Source organism: Cyclopterus lumpus, chromosome 7 (genome assembly GCF_009769545.1).
Source record: "Cyclopterus lumpus isolate fCycLum1 chromosome 7, fCycLum1.pri, whole genome shotgun sequence".
Taxonomy (NCBI): domain Eukaryota; kingdom Metazoa; phylum Chordata; class Actinopteri; order Perciformes; family Cyclopteridae; genus Cyclopterus; species Cyclopterus lumpus.
Window position 1 is genome coordinate 18,434,281 of NC_046972.1, and position 14,668 is coordinate 18,448,948.

At 43.6% G+C, this 14,668-nt stretch overlaps 2 protein-coding genes across 2 annotated transcripts; one reads left to right on the forward strand and one right to left on the reverse strand.

Moving 5' to 3' along the window:
• Positions 1–1,398: 1,398 nt before the first annotated feature.
• Positions 1,399–9,090, forward strand: LOC117734096 (zinc finger and BTB domain-containing protein 39). The gene is made up of 4 exons (XM_034538185.1): positions 1,399–1,510; positions 4,800–6,071; positions 6,156–6,515; positions 7,097–9,090. Exons 2-4 carry the CDS (start codon positions 4,833–4,835, stop codon positions 8,054–8,056), a joined length of 2,559 nt encoding a protein of 852 aa, XP_034394076.1. The 5' UTR covers positions 1,399–1,510; positions 4,800–4,832; the 3' UTR covers positions 8,057–9,090.
• A 48-nt stretch (positions 9,091–9,138) lies between these two features.
• On the reverse strand, positions 9,139–13,382 carry gpr182 (G protein-coupled receptor 182). The gene is made up of 2 exons (XM_034537407.1): positions 12,905–13,382; positions 9,139–11,912 (listed from the first exon to the last, which is right to left on the reverse strand). The coding sequence occupies exon 2, from the start codon at positions 11,907–11,909 to the stop codon at positions 10,812–10,814; it is 1,098 nt and encodes a 365-aa protein (XP_034393298.1). The 5' UTR covers positions 11,910–11,912; positions 12,905–13,382; the 3' UTR covers positions 9,139–10,811.
• Between the last annotated feature and the right edge of the window lie 1,286 nt (positions 13,383–14,668).

Genomic DNA, 14,668 nt, shown 5'->3' on the forward strand with positions numbered 1-14,668 from the left:
CCATAACTTGCTTATGTTTCCATACAAGTGTGCACATTTTCCCTCAAATGAGTTTTAATAGATAACAACTTTTGCATGGGAAGGGCTCTTTCAGGCCTCGATTTGTGCAAATGCAATGATTATAAACAAGCCCACTAGCCCAGCTGAGGGGTTTCTCCCACAGTAACATATAGAGAATATGAAATCCACACTGCAAACATTAAATGCATTACCATATTCACAAACCTCTGTACAAATTATAGAAAAAGTTTTACATATAAATAACTTTGTTGCTTAAACGAGTGAGATGGAACAGAGGAGCTAACGTTAGCTTACCGACACATGTAAAGTGCAACCATAGCAACTAATTGGTTAACTAATTAGGATGAAACCAGCATTTTGTCAGCCTCCTGCTGCTTCAGGAAAACGGCTTCTAACATGTCAACTGCTCTACTTCAATAAGTGCTTTGATTAACCCGCTAGTTGCTACTGTTACTTAACTTTAACGAAGTTCAAAGTTGTTACACAGAGCGACGACTTCTCTCTCCACGTGCGTCGGTCTCCTGACGTCCTGACATCGCGGCTCGTGCTCGCGCAAACTGCACTGTGACGAAACTTCCGGTTAATTTGAGTTCGGGATGAGAATGGGAGAAGCTAAACATTTGACAAAGTGTTCACAACTGTAGTGTCTAATAACTGAAATGAAAAGTATTGAGTTAAACGTTAATAACTATTCATTGTTATGTATGTCACATTATAAATCAATTTCTAGTGTCGAAGGGAAATGTATATACAATCTAAAAATAACAAACTCCACTTTAATGAACTACAACAGGGCTTATCGATGCATCAGTTCTAATGATAAATAATATATTATATTAATATGTTACTGCGGAAGCAGCCTACTATCTCTTTTTATACCGTAAGTACATTTGGTGATGATACTTATGTACTTTTACCCAAGTATGATTTTTAATGCAAGACTTGTTTATAAAGCTCATATACCAGACATATGTAACATGTATATATATTGGAGAATGGAGAATGGATCCTTTATTATACTGTAGACTAATTTAATATTATGTTTTTATCATTAACAATTACATGTAAGATCATTTTAATGTTGTAACACATGTGTGAATACTACTATCCAGGTTAAAATCAATTGTGATATTGTTTTTTTACGTGACGTTTCTCACCCATAAAGTGAATAGCCTATACAACATGTCCTTCTTAAATGTAGTGTAGAAGTACAAAGTCATATCTTATGGAAAATACTCAAATAAAGTACACGTATATAACAAGTGTACTTCTTCACAGTACCTTTCCTCCACTGTCAACCCCACTCGGTGCACTGCGTCGTCCAGACTGTAGGGAGCGCCTACAATGAGCTTTTGTTGACATACGTCACTAAAATGCGACGGGCGATCAGAGGGGTTGTAAATTATATGCGTGGACGACCACCAGAACCCTTTTGCAAACATAGTGAAAAGAGAGGAGTCTTCGCCGCCTCGACACATCTTTTAAATGGGTAAGTCGTAATAAAAACAATGAGTCGACTGCACTGAAAAGAGGATTTTATTTTTTCTAACGAAGGAATTGTACAAATCTGTCTGATTGAGCGTTTAGTGAACAGAGTTGCTGTAATGTGTCTCTAAAGGTGGCTATGCTCCGTTAGCTTCTTGTTGGAAGGAACACGCTTGGAAATGGAAACTCAAGAGTATAAAACACGTAAAAACAAAGTGACGCAACTCGACGGGTTATTGAAACATGCATGTGTTGGTCTTGGTGTGAGGGAGGTTACATTGACAGCTTCATTTATTTATATCCCACTGATGGTCGTTCATCTTTTCTTAGACTTTAATAATTAATAAGTATTCTTTTTCTATACGGGTTTGATGGATATTCTATGTTACATTATGATATATTTATTATTTTGAGCATGGTGGTTTTAGTTGGAGCCTATTTCCTCCGTGTTTGTATTCATTAAATGATGTCAATTGGCATTGTTTGATTTAAAGTGGACGATGTGTTATTAGTGTATTATGATGAGTAGTGTGAATTAGTATTTCTGCATTGTCCCCAGGTAAACTATGTACCCCGGAAAGAATTGCTGCTGCAATTCAAAAGCAAATAGGGATCTTAATAAACAAACAAACAAACACTTTTAAGTATGTAACAAAGGTCTTAAATACAAATTGGGTGAAAATGCCCCAGCTGACTGTGTGGAAATCTGTCTGATTGTTTCACTGTAATCCTCTAATATTTGACAACAGTCAACAGCCAAAGTAACAAATATCCAATAGTGGCTGATAAGGCATTACATTTACTCCGTTACACTACATATTTGTGTATTTGTACTTATTTTAAGGGATTCCTTTACACCTACTTAAATGTAGGGAAAGTAGAGACGTGTGTATTAATTAGTAAACACTTCTTGCGATACTTTTACTGATGCATTTAGTTAATAATATGTTTTGACAATCGGGAAGCCAGTGCAAAGATTTGAGAACTGGAGTGATGTAATGCACGTTCCTCATCTTAGTGAGGAGTTTGGTTTTACGTCTTGCTGAGACGTGGGGCCTTTTGATATATTTTGATATGATTCTGGTTGATTTTGTAAATGTGGTTAAGATTTAGGTCTGCGTCCATAACTACATCAAGATTTCTGACTTGGTTAGTGATCCTTAACGTTATTGAGTTGAGTAACTGTAGATTTTTATAAAGTCAAAACATCATAGTTTCTGATATTCAAGATCTAAAAATGGCTTGGTTTGTTTTTCATGCACTGATCAATTTTGAAATGTTGAGCTACTTTGCTTTTATTAGATGTCTTCGTCAGACGAGTGGAAAGAAAACATCCAATATGCACATGCATGTGTTCATTTGACTACATAACTGCAACTACTTTGTTAATGTGTGCCTGTAGATTTCTCCTAAATTGACATTAGATAATGCCTCATTTGCATATTTAAACAGAACGTATCTTAATATTAGTAATCGACTGGAGAAGTTTCATGGGGATATCTATCAGTACAGTTAGCCTGCATGTTTGCCCTATTTCCCTGTAATGTACTGCAATATGTATAGAATATTACAATAAATGCCTTTTTTAAAGGGTATTTTCACAAAAATACTTAATCTCTCAGATCTTGAGCCAGAAACATCCTCTTCAGTAGCACATACATACACCAAACTTTCCATTGTCATTCCTATCTATATTCTGACGGTTTATAGATATCATCCATTGTCTGATTTCTATTTTCTTCCTAAAAAAACAAACATGCAATGGCACGACCATTTTCGCAACGTCCAATACCTATTTGCTTGCACGTTAGGTGGCGGTAGCACACCTTGCGTGTCTGTGATCCGCACTATTTTCACCCAGACGAAGTACGCGTTCATCCAGCTTCTCCTTTTGAGCGCTGCGGCGGGGAAAAGGGGACCAAACCCGGGGACCAAGCAAGAGCATGACGCGACGAGCCAGTGGAGCCGCACGGGCTCCGGCGCCGGTAAATACATGCGCATTCAACGAGAGCTGGTTGGAGACCGACTGATTACGCGATTGGCTGAAACTATGCGGCGATTGGTACGCGACGCGTGCAGAACTTTGTCATAAAATATTCAAACTGGGGGACAATGGGTCGTAAAATACGCGATTCTCGCATGGATTGTGCGCTTTTGCTGGCACTTTATTTTTTAAAATATATTTCTTTTGAGAAATAGAGATGATTTGTCTACTGCGAGTATGTCCACGCTGTCAAAGACATCTCAATACTTCTTAAGCCAATTGCACTATTTTCTCTTGGATCACCTGGAAAACGCTCCGTCACAAACCTGCAAACGGGGCCGTTTGTCTGAGCTCATGAAAAGTTTTCCGAGATGCGTGGTTTTAATAAACCATAACACGTCTAACGTCACGCCATCAGTCAACACATACTTTAATGCTGCAGGAATATGAATCCCCCCAAACATCATGTATGATAGTGAAACACTGCCGGGGAACATTTGAATGCACAGTGAGTACTACTTTTTACTGGAATAGTTTGATGATAATACTTGTGCTTTAGTCAGGTTTTTGAATGTTTTTACTACTAGTGAGGTCTTTTTTTACTACCTGATGTCGGATTCAAAGGACTGGGCCCAGCCGAGTATTTTTAGGATCTGAATACTTCCTAAATCTCTGCAAAACTGTGATCTGTTTTTCATGAAACTCCTTTTCATGCTCTCTCTCAGAAAGGGCCTGGACTCATTGTTATTGTCTGAGAAGAAGAAGAATGCTTTTTATTGCCTCGTATTTGTCTTTGTTTGTACTTTGCACACTCAAAGAGGAAGAAAACCACATTTGGTATAATGTAAACGGTTAGTGTAACTACGATGAGTGCTCTACCCAGGCTCTTTGCAGACATTTTTTTTGTAGGTCAAAAGGTTGTAATGCTTGGGTTGTGAAGTTGTATCTACATTGCCATCTTATGTTTATTTGTTGGTAAATACAGCCAATGTTGACCAGGTCAACTGCTTTACGGTTTTATTTTCTGTTAATGAGAAAGCAGCTAACTCAAATAATGGTGTTATACTGTTGTCGATTTTCTTCTGCTGCAGTAAACGTATCATTTTACATTTTTAGAAATATTTTTGTAAGTATTAAGTCATTAAAGGTGTAACTCTACAGTTCATAGACACTAACAAAACAATCAGTTAATGAAAGTTTGTCGCAGCCCTAGTGACAGTCAACTGAACATCCATTCTTTGGCCATGGCTGCACATTCAAGTCTAAAGAAAAGTGCGGAAGTTCTGACTCCTCTTCTCTGCTCCTGCAGTCGGATAGTCGCGCAACAGGAGCTGCAGCAGGGATGAGGATCCAGCTGCAGGGTCCCGGCCACGCTGCCAGCCTTCTCGCTCAGCTCAACGGTTGCCGCCAGTCACGCCAGTACTGTGATGTCTTCTTGCAAGTTGGCAACCGCACGTTCGCGGCGCACCGGGCAGTGCTGGCCTGCGCCGGGACGTACTTCCGTAACCTCTTCGCCCGTGCTCCATCCTCGTCCACAGCTGCCTTCTCTTTGGAGTTCATCTCCCCGGCCAACTTTGAGAAGCTGCTGACGTTCGTCTACACGGGGGAGATCTTGACTGATCTCATAGACGTCGGGGTGCTGTATGAGCTGGCCGAGAGGCTGGGCGTTAGTGAACTGGTGAGGGCCTGTCACGCCACCTTCCCTGACCTGCAGGCTTCTGTGTCTGCAAACTGTAAACCAGGTAGTCCTGGAGACCTCACCCTGAACTCTAGCATGGTTGCTGCTGTGTCCACAGGGGCTGCCGTCAGTGCAGCTTCTGCCTCGTCCGTGTGCTCCTCTGCCGCCTCCTGCTCGTCTCTGTCTTCGTCTGCTGCCCCGACCCCCGCTGCCGCTCCTTCGCCTCTCTTCCAAACCAGGGCGGCCGGGGCCGGCCATGAAGCAAACACCGGGACTCCGTCTCTGGATCTCAAGGAAGAAGACACACAGTCTCATATCGGCTACGGGCAGTCGGCGGCAGATGGACAACAACCAGGGGGACTCGGCCTTTTAACCAGCAGCCATTCCAGTCATTGTGATGGCGTGCTGCCTCCGCGGCCTGTTCTCCAGCTGAAGATCGAGCCAGGGCTGGAGGAAGAGGAAGGCATCTGTGAGGACAGAGACACGGATGGACGAATGGTTTCCCAACGCGCAGGACGTTGTCTGCCTCAAACCAGCGACACTGCACTGTCAGACTCCTGCTCCTTCCCCGACTCCTCGGCTCAGCTCGGAGCCGAGGCCTGCGCCCCGACGTCTTCCTCAGGAGAGCCTCTAGGCAGCCTGCAGGTGGTGTCAGTGGAGGGCGGCATGGCGGACGTCCAGAGGGACGGCAGGCTGGTGTTTGGAAAGGTGGAGGAGGAGAGAGATGCTCTGAAAGAAAACGGAGCCATGGAGGGAACAGAGGAGGAGCAGTGGAGACAGCTGGCAGATGAGATCATCGAGCTGAGCGACGATGAGAACTTCATGGAGGAGGGAGATGAGGAGGATGATGAAGACGAGCTTGTGTATGTGGAGAACGGAGATGGAGGGAACTCAAGCAGCCAGGTAATGTTTGAATTTGTCAGCACTGAAATATTTTGGGTGACATAAGTCCACACAGCGGAATTAATGCTTGTCCCTCCCCTTCAGGTGACGGGGAACATGCTGCCGTGTAAAGCCTGCGGCGTGCTTCTCCCAGCAGACCCGGACGCCATCGGAAGGCACGCCGAGACCCACCTGACGGAGCTGGGCCTCTGCAGAGTGTGTGGGGCCTCGTTCCCGGACCGCGTTGCCGGTGTCGCCCACTCTCTCTCCCACGTCGGGGTGCAGCTCTTCACCTGCGACATGTGTCACTTGCAGTTCTGCAGCCAAAACAAACTGCTGCGCCACCACCGGCAGACGGCCTCCAGTTACACGATACCACAGGTGGCGCTGACCAACAGCAGCCAGAGCCTCGACCCCGAGCTGCAGTGCGCCGTGTGCGCCAAGACCCTCAGCGCGGACTTCTCGGTTAGTGGACATTTTAGATGTGTTTTTATTTGGTGTGAGGTTTCTAGCTGCAAAAGAAAGTAACGAATTAATCAGCAACACATTTTTATAGTTTAATCATGAAAGTAATATTTCAAGCAAAAACAGATTTGCAATTTTGATGATGTTCTGCTTTTCTTTGTCTTGTGGGTTAGCTAATTGTATCTTTAGTTTTTTGGACTGTTAATGACTGTTATTGGAAGACATCAACTTGGACTTTCGGAAGTTGTTACAGGCATTTTCACATTTAATTGAAACATTTGTTGGCAGATTAAACGATGATTCAAAGTGTAAATAGCAACCCTTAAATGGGGTGTTTTTATATACGTTATGGGGGACTCATTCACGAAAATGAGTGTTTGTAGCATCCGGGCGATTTGTAAGTCCGTAGCTGAAATGAAACGTGTGTTGAGGCGTCTGTTGTTTGTATTAATTAATACCAGGAAACTGCTTTCATGAGCAGACATCTGTCGGTAACTTGGAGAGAAAGTAAGAACATGGAATTACAACCGCTTGCTACACTGTCATGAGATCTCACATTTGTTCGCACGTTTCCTTCACAGACGGTCAAAGACCACCTGCTGAGCCACGTGTGTCCCCAGAGCCTGAGCTGCGGTGTGTGTCACCTCCCTCAGCTCTCGCTGTGCTCCCTGCTGTGGCACGCCCTCGCCCACCTCTCTTTGCCCGTCTTCACCTGCCCACACTGCGCCCGCTGCTTCGTAGAGCGCTCCATGCTGGACCGACATATGACGACACACGCCGAGGAGGCGGCAGCGAAGGAGAGGGAGCAGTTAGCGCTGAGGGCTTACAGAGTCGGAGGAGGCGGTACGGCAGGAGTGGAGGAGTTGCATTGCTTCCTGTGCCCGCAGACTTTCCGCTCCGCCTCTGCCTTTCAGTACCACCTCAGCCTACACACCACCGAGTCCCCGGGGAGTGTTGGAGGTGTCAGGGCCCAAGGCTGGTTGGGCAAACGTAAAGCCGAGCAGACTCTGGAGTGCCTGCCGTCTTCCTCCTCTCAACGGGAGGTCGGCAGCCTCGTTAAAATGAGCAACATGGGTTTGGGGCTGGGAATGAGCTTCAGCGTGCCAGATAAGTTTTTTCAAGGGGCATTACAGAGCCTGCCCACTGGGGTCCTGACCAACGGGAACTCCGGGCAGGATGGGGGAGTCGGGGCAGCAGGCGTCCGTGGGAAATGGTACCGGTGTCGCTACTGCGGTAAATGCTTTGCCCACTCGGGGGAGTTCACCTACCACCTTCGCATCCACACCGGGGAGAAACCCTACCAGTGCAAAGTCTGCCTGCGCTTCTTCAGAGGGCGCTCCACCATGATCTGCCACCTGAAGACGCATGCCGGAGCTCTCATGTACCGCTGCACGGTCTGTGGCCTTTTCTTCTCCACGCTGAAAATGGTGTCGTCACACATGGAGCTCCACACGGACCACCTGCCCCCGGACTTCAATATCGAGCAGACCTTCATGTACAATGATCACTCGAAAGAACCGCTGCCCAATGTGGACGCCTGATGTGTCGGGGGGGTGTTTCCCTCTCCTTAAACTTCCTCTGTCTGGTTGTCGTGGACCACATACTGCATATAATAGAATAGGGCTGAACATAATGGTTATTTTCATCATTGATTCTTTTTTTTATATTAATCGTTTCGTGTGTGAAATGTCAAATCATGTTTTTTTCTTTAAATGGTTGTTGCTCTAAGGTTGCATCTTCAAATGAATTGTTTAGTCTCAACAGTCCAAAACCCAAAGACATTCAGTTTATAAGGATACGAAAAAGTTCCAAATCCTCACATTTGAGAAGCTGGGAAAAGAGAATCTTGGTGATTACTTTTCTGTCGATCGATTAATGGCGTCAGCACTATAATAAGCGTAGACTTGTAGAATGTAGTGGACATATTATCTGTCAGATGCTGTTCACTGAGTCCGCCTCTGTGAACTAAGATAAAAAGAAGCCACTTGGTGGCAGCGTATCCTGTTCTGTGTCAGTGAAGGAAGGGAAGCTGCTGGTTTGTTGACCGTCAAGCAGAACTCTGCTTGTATTATTCTACCCCGAACAATTCTGTATCTTCACAACTTAAATATGAGGATTGATTTTCATGTCAGTGGTTGATGATTATTAAAGTAGCACTTCATTGTAGCATAGAAATTATTTTCCTATATTTGCAGTCACTATTTTCACACTTTTTTAATCTTAAAAGTTTTTTCACTCCAGAGATACATAAAAGATTGCATTTGCATAAACATAAAATCCGGTTTATTTGTTGTTGAGGTGTTTTTATGAATGCTTTCTGATTCTGCCACATCGTCACATGCTGTATTCATCTGTTAAGAGCATGTGATCAGTAGAAATTATTTAAGTGCCCATCACACGTTTGTGTCTTACCTCATATTTATGGCAGCAGTATAACTATTTATTATTTGTATGCCTCCTATATATTATGTTTCTAAAGCTGTATGAATGTTGGCTTTTTAAAAAAAAAAAAAAAAATATTGGTCATGAAAAGAATAAAATAAATGCCTCTCGGAAGACTGTTATCAACCCAAAACTATGTTGAGTCAGTTTCTTTTTTGATAACCTTCAAATGAAATGAATGAATGAATGAAACCTTTATTGCCCCAAGGGGTTTCTTCTTTAGCATAAAATAATATCAGAATAACAACAACAATCATACATGACAGTAATACTGGGCGAAATGGAGAAAATCAAATATCACAATGTTATTGACCAAATACCTCAATATCAATATTGTCCGTAACATATTTAAACAATGAGATTTCAGTGATGTGGATATAATGGTTAAGTGGGGGAAAGCCAATAGTCTGATAAGTTAAGTAAATTACATCACTTTACTGTAATGCAGCATTTAAAACCAGTTCATAAGGGTGTCAAATTCAAACCATGAGTACAGAGCATTTTAAGCTTTTGAATTCTGTGATGCCTCTTATCGTCCACGTCCTGGACATGCGACACCTTCATATTTAGACCTTAAAGGGTGCAGATGCTATGATCATGTGAGCTAAATTCATGTTGTACTGGTCTGACATGCGAGTTATAGGGCACATTAGTTCCCCAACTATCCCGCGACCCAGTTTAACAACGCTGTTCAGTTTGATATTGTTTTGTACAGACAATACTCTGAACACAAATGGTCAATATACTCCTAATGAATCTTATAAAGAATTGTCGGCATAGCTAAAGCTTCCAATAAATAACAGTGCCCAGGTTCTTGTACTCATTTACACTTTCAATGGTTATGTCGTTCATAATTACAGGGGACAGAAAGGAGTTTCTCCTGAAATCACTAATAATATCTTTATGTTTAAAGTCAGACCGAACACCAGTTGTAGAAGTGGTTCATTTCAGCTCTCCTGAACCACAAAGTCCATCCATCGTCAGAATGTCAATGATGAACTTGCAGAAATCTGCGTAGCATTGTGAACCTCCTGCTTCCAAGGGCTTGTGACCTTTGCCCTCTTTAAAGCCCGGTCTCTTCCTGCTATTGTGCCAGCTGTGGACTGACACCCCCTTTTCCTTTTTTCTGCCTTCTTATCTTTTCAACAGTTGATCGTGACGCATTCCAGATGACCGAAATGGAAGTGACTGTAATACAGTCTGCGAGAAGGGAGATAGCTACATGCAAGAACAGCAAAACGTGTCCCAGTAGAATAAACACGTTCCCAATTTTGTTTTTTGCTCCTCTCTGCATTAAAGAGAACAAACTCTTCTGCAGCTTAAATGGATACAAATAGTGTTTGATGGAGTTTTATTGCATTTAAACAGTTTTACATCACATGTAGAAAACAGCAGCATCTAGGGATATGAATTATGCATCTGTTCGATTTGTAATGAAGTGAAACAGTTACACTTTTAGATGTTTATTTGGTTACGGTTGTTTTTATCTGGCACTGGATCGACCGCAGATGTGTGGTGCTGGTTCTTGTGGCACTATTCTCTTTATGTGCCATCAGATCATAACGTTTGCCTTTTCTGTGGGCATTGAGCAGCTTTGAAGGGGGAAAAAACACGAAACACCAAATATTTTGTGCCTTTCTTTGTTTAAAACTGCGATCAGATATCGGGTAAAAAAAGGAAGTGGATTATACGTGGAAGGTGTCTGTGAACCCATTAGTAGCGTAACAAATAGCACAAAGAGTCTATTGCCAGATTGAGATGATACGTTGTACAATCTATGCATCTGGTATTCTAAAGCACAACGACTGGATTGACGTCTGACGTGTCACTTTTTCTCATCTCAGCTCCTTTTCTTTATGATCCAATATCAGACTGGCTGGTGCTGGCGTTACTCAACTTGCGTTGCTTCCCCAGGTCTAACCCGCCTCCATTGGGAGCGTTGGGCCGGGTCCCCGGTCCTACCTGGTCCACAGTAGCCTCTCTGGGTATGTAGTCCACCACAGTGTTGATCAAGTTGCTGCGGAAGCTCTTGCTGAGGAAGTTGTAGAGGATGGGGTTGGCGACACAGTGGAACAGAGACAAGCTCTGCACCACGTTGTACGAGAAGTAGAGGAGGTCGATTGTGTTGCAGCTGAAGATGAACGGCTCGAGGTCATCTATGATCATCAGGAACATGACCAGGTGGTAGGGCAGCCAGCACATGACAAACACCAGGGAGTACACGTGCACCAGCCACACGTCCCGACGGCCCTGCACATCCGGTGCCGTTTGAACCGCGCGAGCGATCAGCACGTTGCAGGTGACGATGACGGCAGTAGGGCCCAGGAACTGGAAAATCAGGCAAAGGAAAGCCACAGAGACAAACCATTCGGTGTAGTTCTGCTCAGGCAGCATGTAACAGCCCGGCTCGTCCATCTCCAGAAGGTCTACGTGGACGTTCTCCATCAGAGCGAGGAACAAGGAGAGCACCCACAGGCCTCCGCAGAGCACCCAGCGGCGCCGGCCCACCACAGGGAAGAAGGACGGAAACGAGGGTCTAGTCAGGGACAGGTAGCGCTCCAGGGTCATGAAGGCCAGGAAGAAGGAGCTGCTGTAGAAGTTGACCACATAGATGAGGTTGGTGACCTTGCAGAGGAAGCGGCCCCACAGCCAAACCCTGTCCATGGTCACCTCCATCATGAAGAAAGGCAGGATGACGATCACCATCAGGTCCGACAGGCTCACGTTGATGATGCAGAAGAGAACTGCGTTGGCGGAGTGGCGTCGGCGCCAGTTGACCCAGATGACGAGGCCGTTCTCCAGCAGGCCCACCGTGAAGATGAAAAGGTAGACCAGGAAGAGGGCGATGCGTCGGTAGTCTCCAGCACTCTCCAGCTGGAGGGTGCACTCATAGATATGCCATGGCGTCTCGTTAAAGTAGTTCAGCGAGAGGTTGTACTCGTGGGCGCTCATGGTCTGGGTTGAGAAGCAGAGGAAACCGGTTTCAGAGCTGGAGTTTGGATTTACTTTGGGTGTTAATCTGATTACGTTTTGAGACTTTACATAACAGAAGCACAGGAGGAGGAGGAGGGTGGCAGACTTCCTGAAATTAGTTTTGAGAGGTGGAGACTAAAACCACAACAGATTATTAGAAAGCAATTTCACAACCAACAACATGGGTTTCAGAAGGTATAAATGTCTCACTTTGATGGGCATGTTTGGCCTTGTTTATGATTCAAGTTATACCTGCCGATTTATAGCATAAGCTTAAGAAGTGATAAGTAAAACCTTTAAGACAATATTGAAGTAAACTGGAAGCCATTACAGGAAGGTTTAAATGCTTGTCATGTGATCTCTTTTGTTTGATCCACTTTTTGCATAACTAGAAGGCGTGAACTTACTTTATTGTTTAGGCAGGTAATGAGTGAATTATAAAAGTTAATTATTGAGAAAACAAACCCATGAATAACTCAGAGAAAGTTGTCACATTTGTAGAACCATTCGAAGTTGATAAAAACAGGACTGAACTACCTTCTCGACATGATCGAAAGTTAAATTGGAAGAAGGTAACTCCTACATTTGTAAAGATTATTCCATCAATTCAGGATTCCTCTAACAACTTTGTTGACTCTTTTTTTATTATTATCATATAAGTCTTCCTTGTCAAAACATGGTGCCTACATTCAGGTCTGTCTGATATGCCAATGGAGCTAATGTAGCCGATGAGAAGCGGGGTCCAGGGGTCTAGGCTCTCTGAACCTCATGAACCCAAATTAATTGTATACATTTACAAACTTCACTCAACTGATGCTGACTTAACTAGTGACATCACATGAGGCAATTTATCTGACTTTGGAGCCACACAAAGCCTTTAAACTTTCTTAAAAACATGTGGTTAAACATCTGTAAACTGACTTCAATGTGTACAGTCAGTGGAGTAAAATATAGAGAATTGGACATTACCGCACCTTGTTGTGATGATGAGTGTACTGGTGATGAAGAGGCCAGGTCCCTCCTGAAGCCGCGCTGTCTTCTGGAGAGTTTTCTGCTTGAAGCCTGCAGACACCAGATGACTCGTTCCAGCTCTGATGTTGAGAGCTATGTCATGTTGAGGGTTTCTACCCTCCCATTTCTCAGTAACACACACACACACACCGATAGAACAGGACATCCTCAGTCAATAGTGTGGATTTGTGTGGAAGTCCAGGGACGCCCACACAGCGAAAAGAAATGTGAGTTAATTTAAGTTGGAAAAACTAAATGTATTCAATTCATAAAGGGTGTTTCATTAAATGTCTATTCAGTACGAATGGGAGAACTTTGTACAAACAGAATAAGATGTAACTCTAAAAACAACCAATGTTTCCATCCAAAATAATATGATTTCATATCTGATAACTCTAAATTGAACCCCAACAACTGTACTTAAGTACAATTTTAAGGTACTTTTTACTTCTACTCCACTAGTAGAAATGTGTGTATCAGAATAATTTGTTCTTCTTTCCCCTCATAAATCATCTCACAATCCCTTCAATTGTGTGATTATTTCGAGGAGCCCGACCTTGAACTAAACTTCTTGGCCATATATAATAGGAACTAGCTCCACTGTCCACTACCTGGGAATTGATTCACCAGTATCAATAATATAATTGTATAAATAATAATAATACTTTAGAACAAGTACTTTTCTATCCTAATAATTCTTCACTTGTCAGATGTCAAATGAATGACTTATATTTGTAATAATTTACTTAGACATCATGGTATTGGTACCGTTACTAAGTAAAAATCGGAGTACTTCTTCCACCACTGTATATAGATAACGTGGGCATGGTCCGCCTGTAATCATCAACATCAAAATCCCATTGAATTTAGATTTCTGCTTACAGGTTATGACAGGTTTGCATGAGCTTAATGATGGCGAGTATCCTCTGCATTACTTTGCTTGATCCTGTGTGTAGATGTGTCTGATCGCAAATGGTGCAGAAAGCGTAAAAACAAGCACCACAAAGTGGAGAACAATGCCAGGAAGCTAAAGGGGCACGGAGAGTGACAGGCAGAGGTGGTGGAAAGCCTGGTGCACATCACTGAGGAAGGGGGCTCTTTAACCTTGACATACACACATACATACATACACACACACACATCCTCATTATTTCAACATTAGTCTTTAAAAGTGAGCGGCAGTTTGTCTTCCCTTGAGCCTGTGCAGGGGATGACAGAGCACTTCTGGCTTGTTAAATTGAGACAGTTTCCCCGACGTGTTGATCTGAAACTACGAAAGGGCAACCATTAGTGTCTTCTGATGACATGATGCCACTGAGCCCACCGGAGCAGCTCCCAGAGTGTGAGCCCAGATGTGTCCTCCTCACTAAGGTCAACACTGGAGGTCAGCGTCATACAGAGAAAAAGCAGGAACGTTTGTGTTGGCTGCGATTCACGCCGATTAATGCAACTCTGGACATCGTGTTCCTGCTGCCACTCAGGATCGTCAGCAGTTTGTAGCTTGCTGACCTCTTCAACGACGCAGCTCCTTCTGTCTAACTCATCCTGCCTGAATCCTGTTGTCCAAATCAGTAACAAATCTGGTGAAACAAGTAGGAGCCAGTCAGCAAATGCTGTCTCCATTGATGAAACAGGAAGGAACCAGTCAGCAAAAACACATCTCCTGGAAAGGGGATGACAAAAAAAAACAACATCCCAGACCCCACATTGTTATCCAAGACTTGATT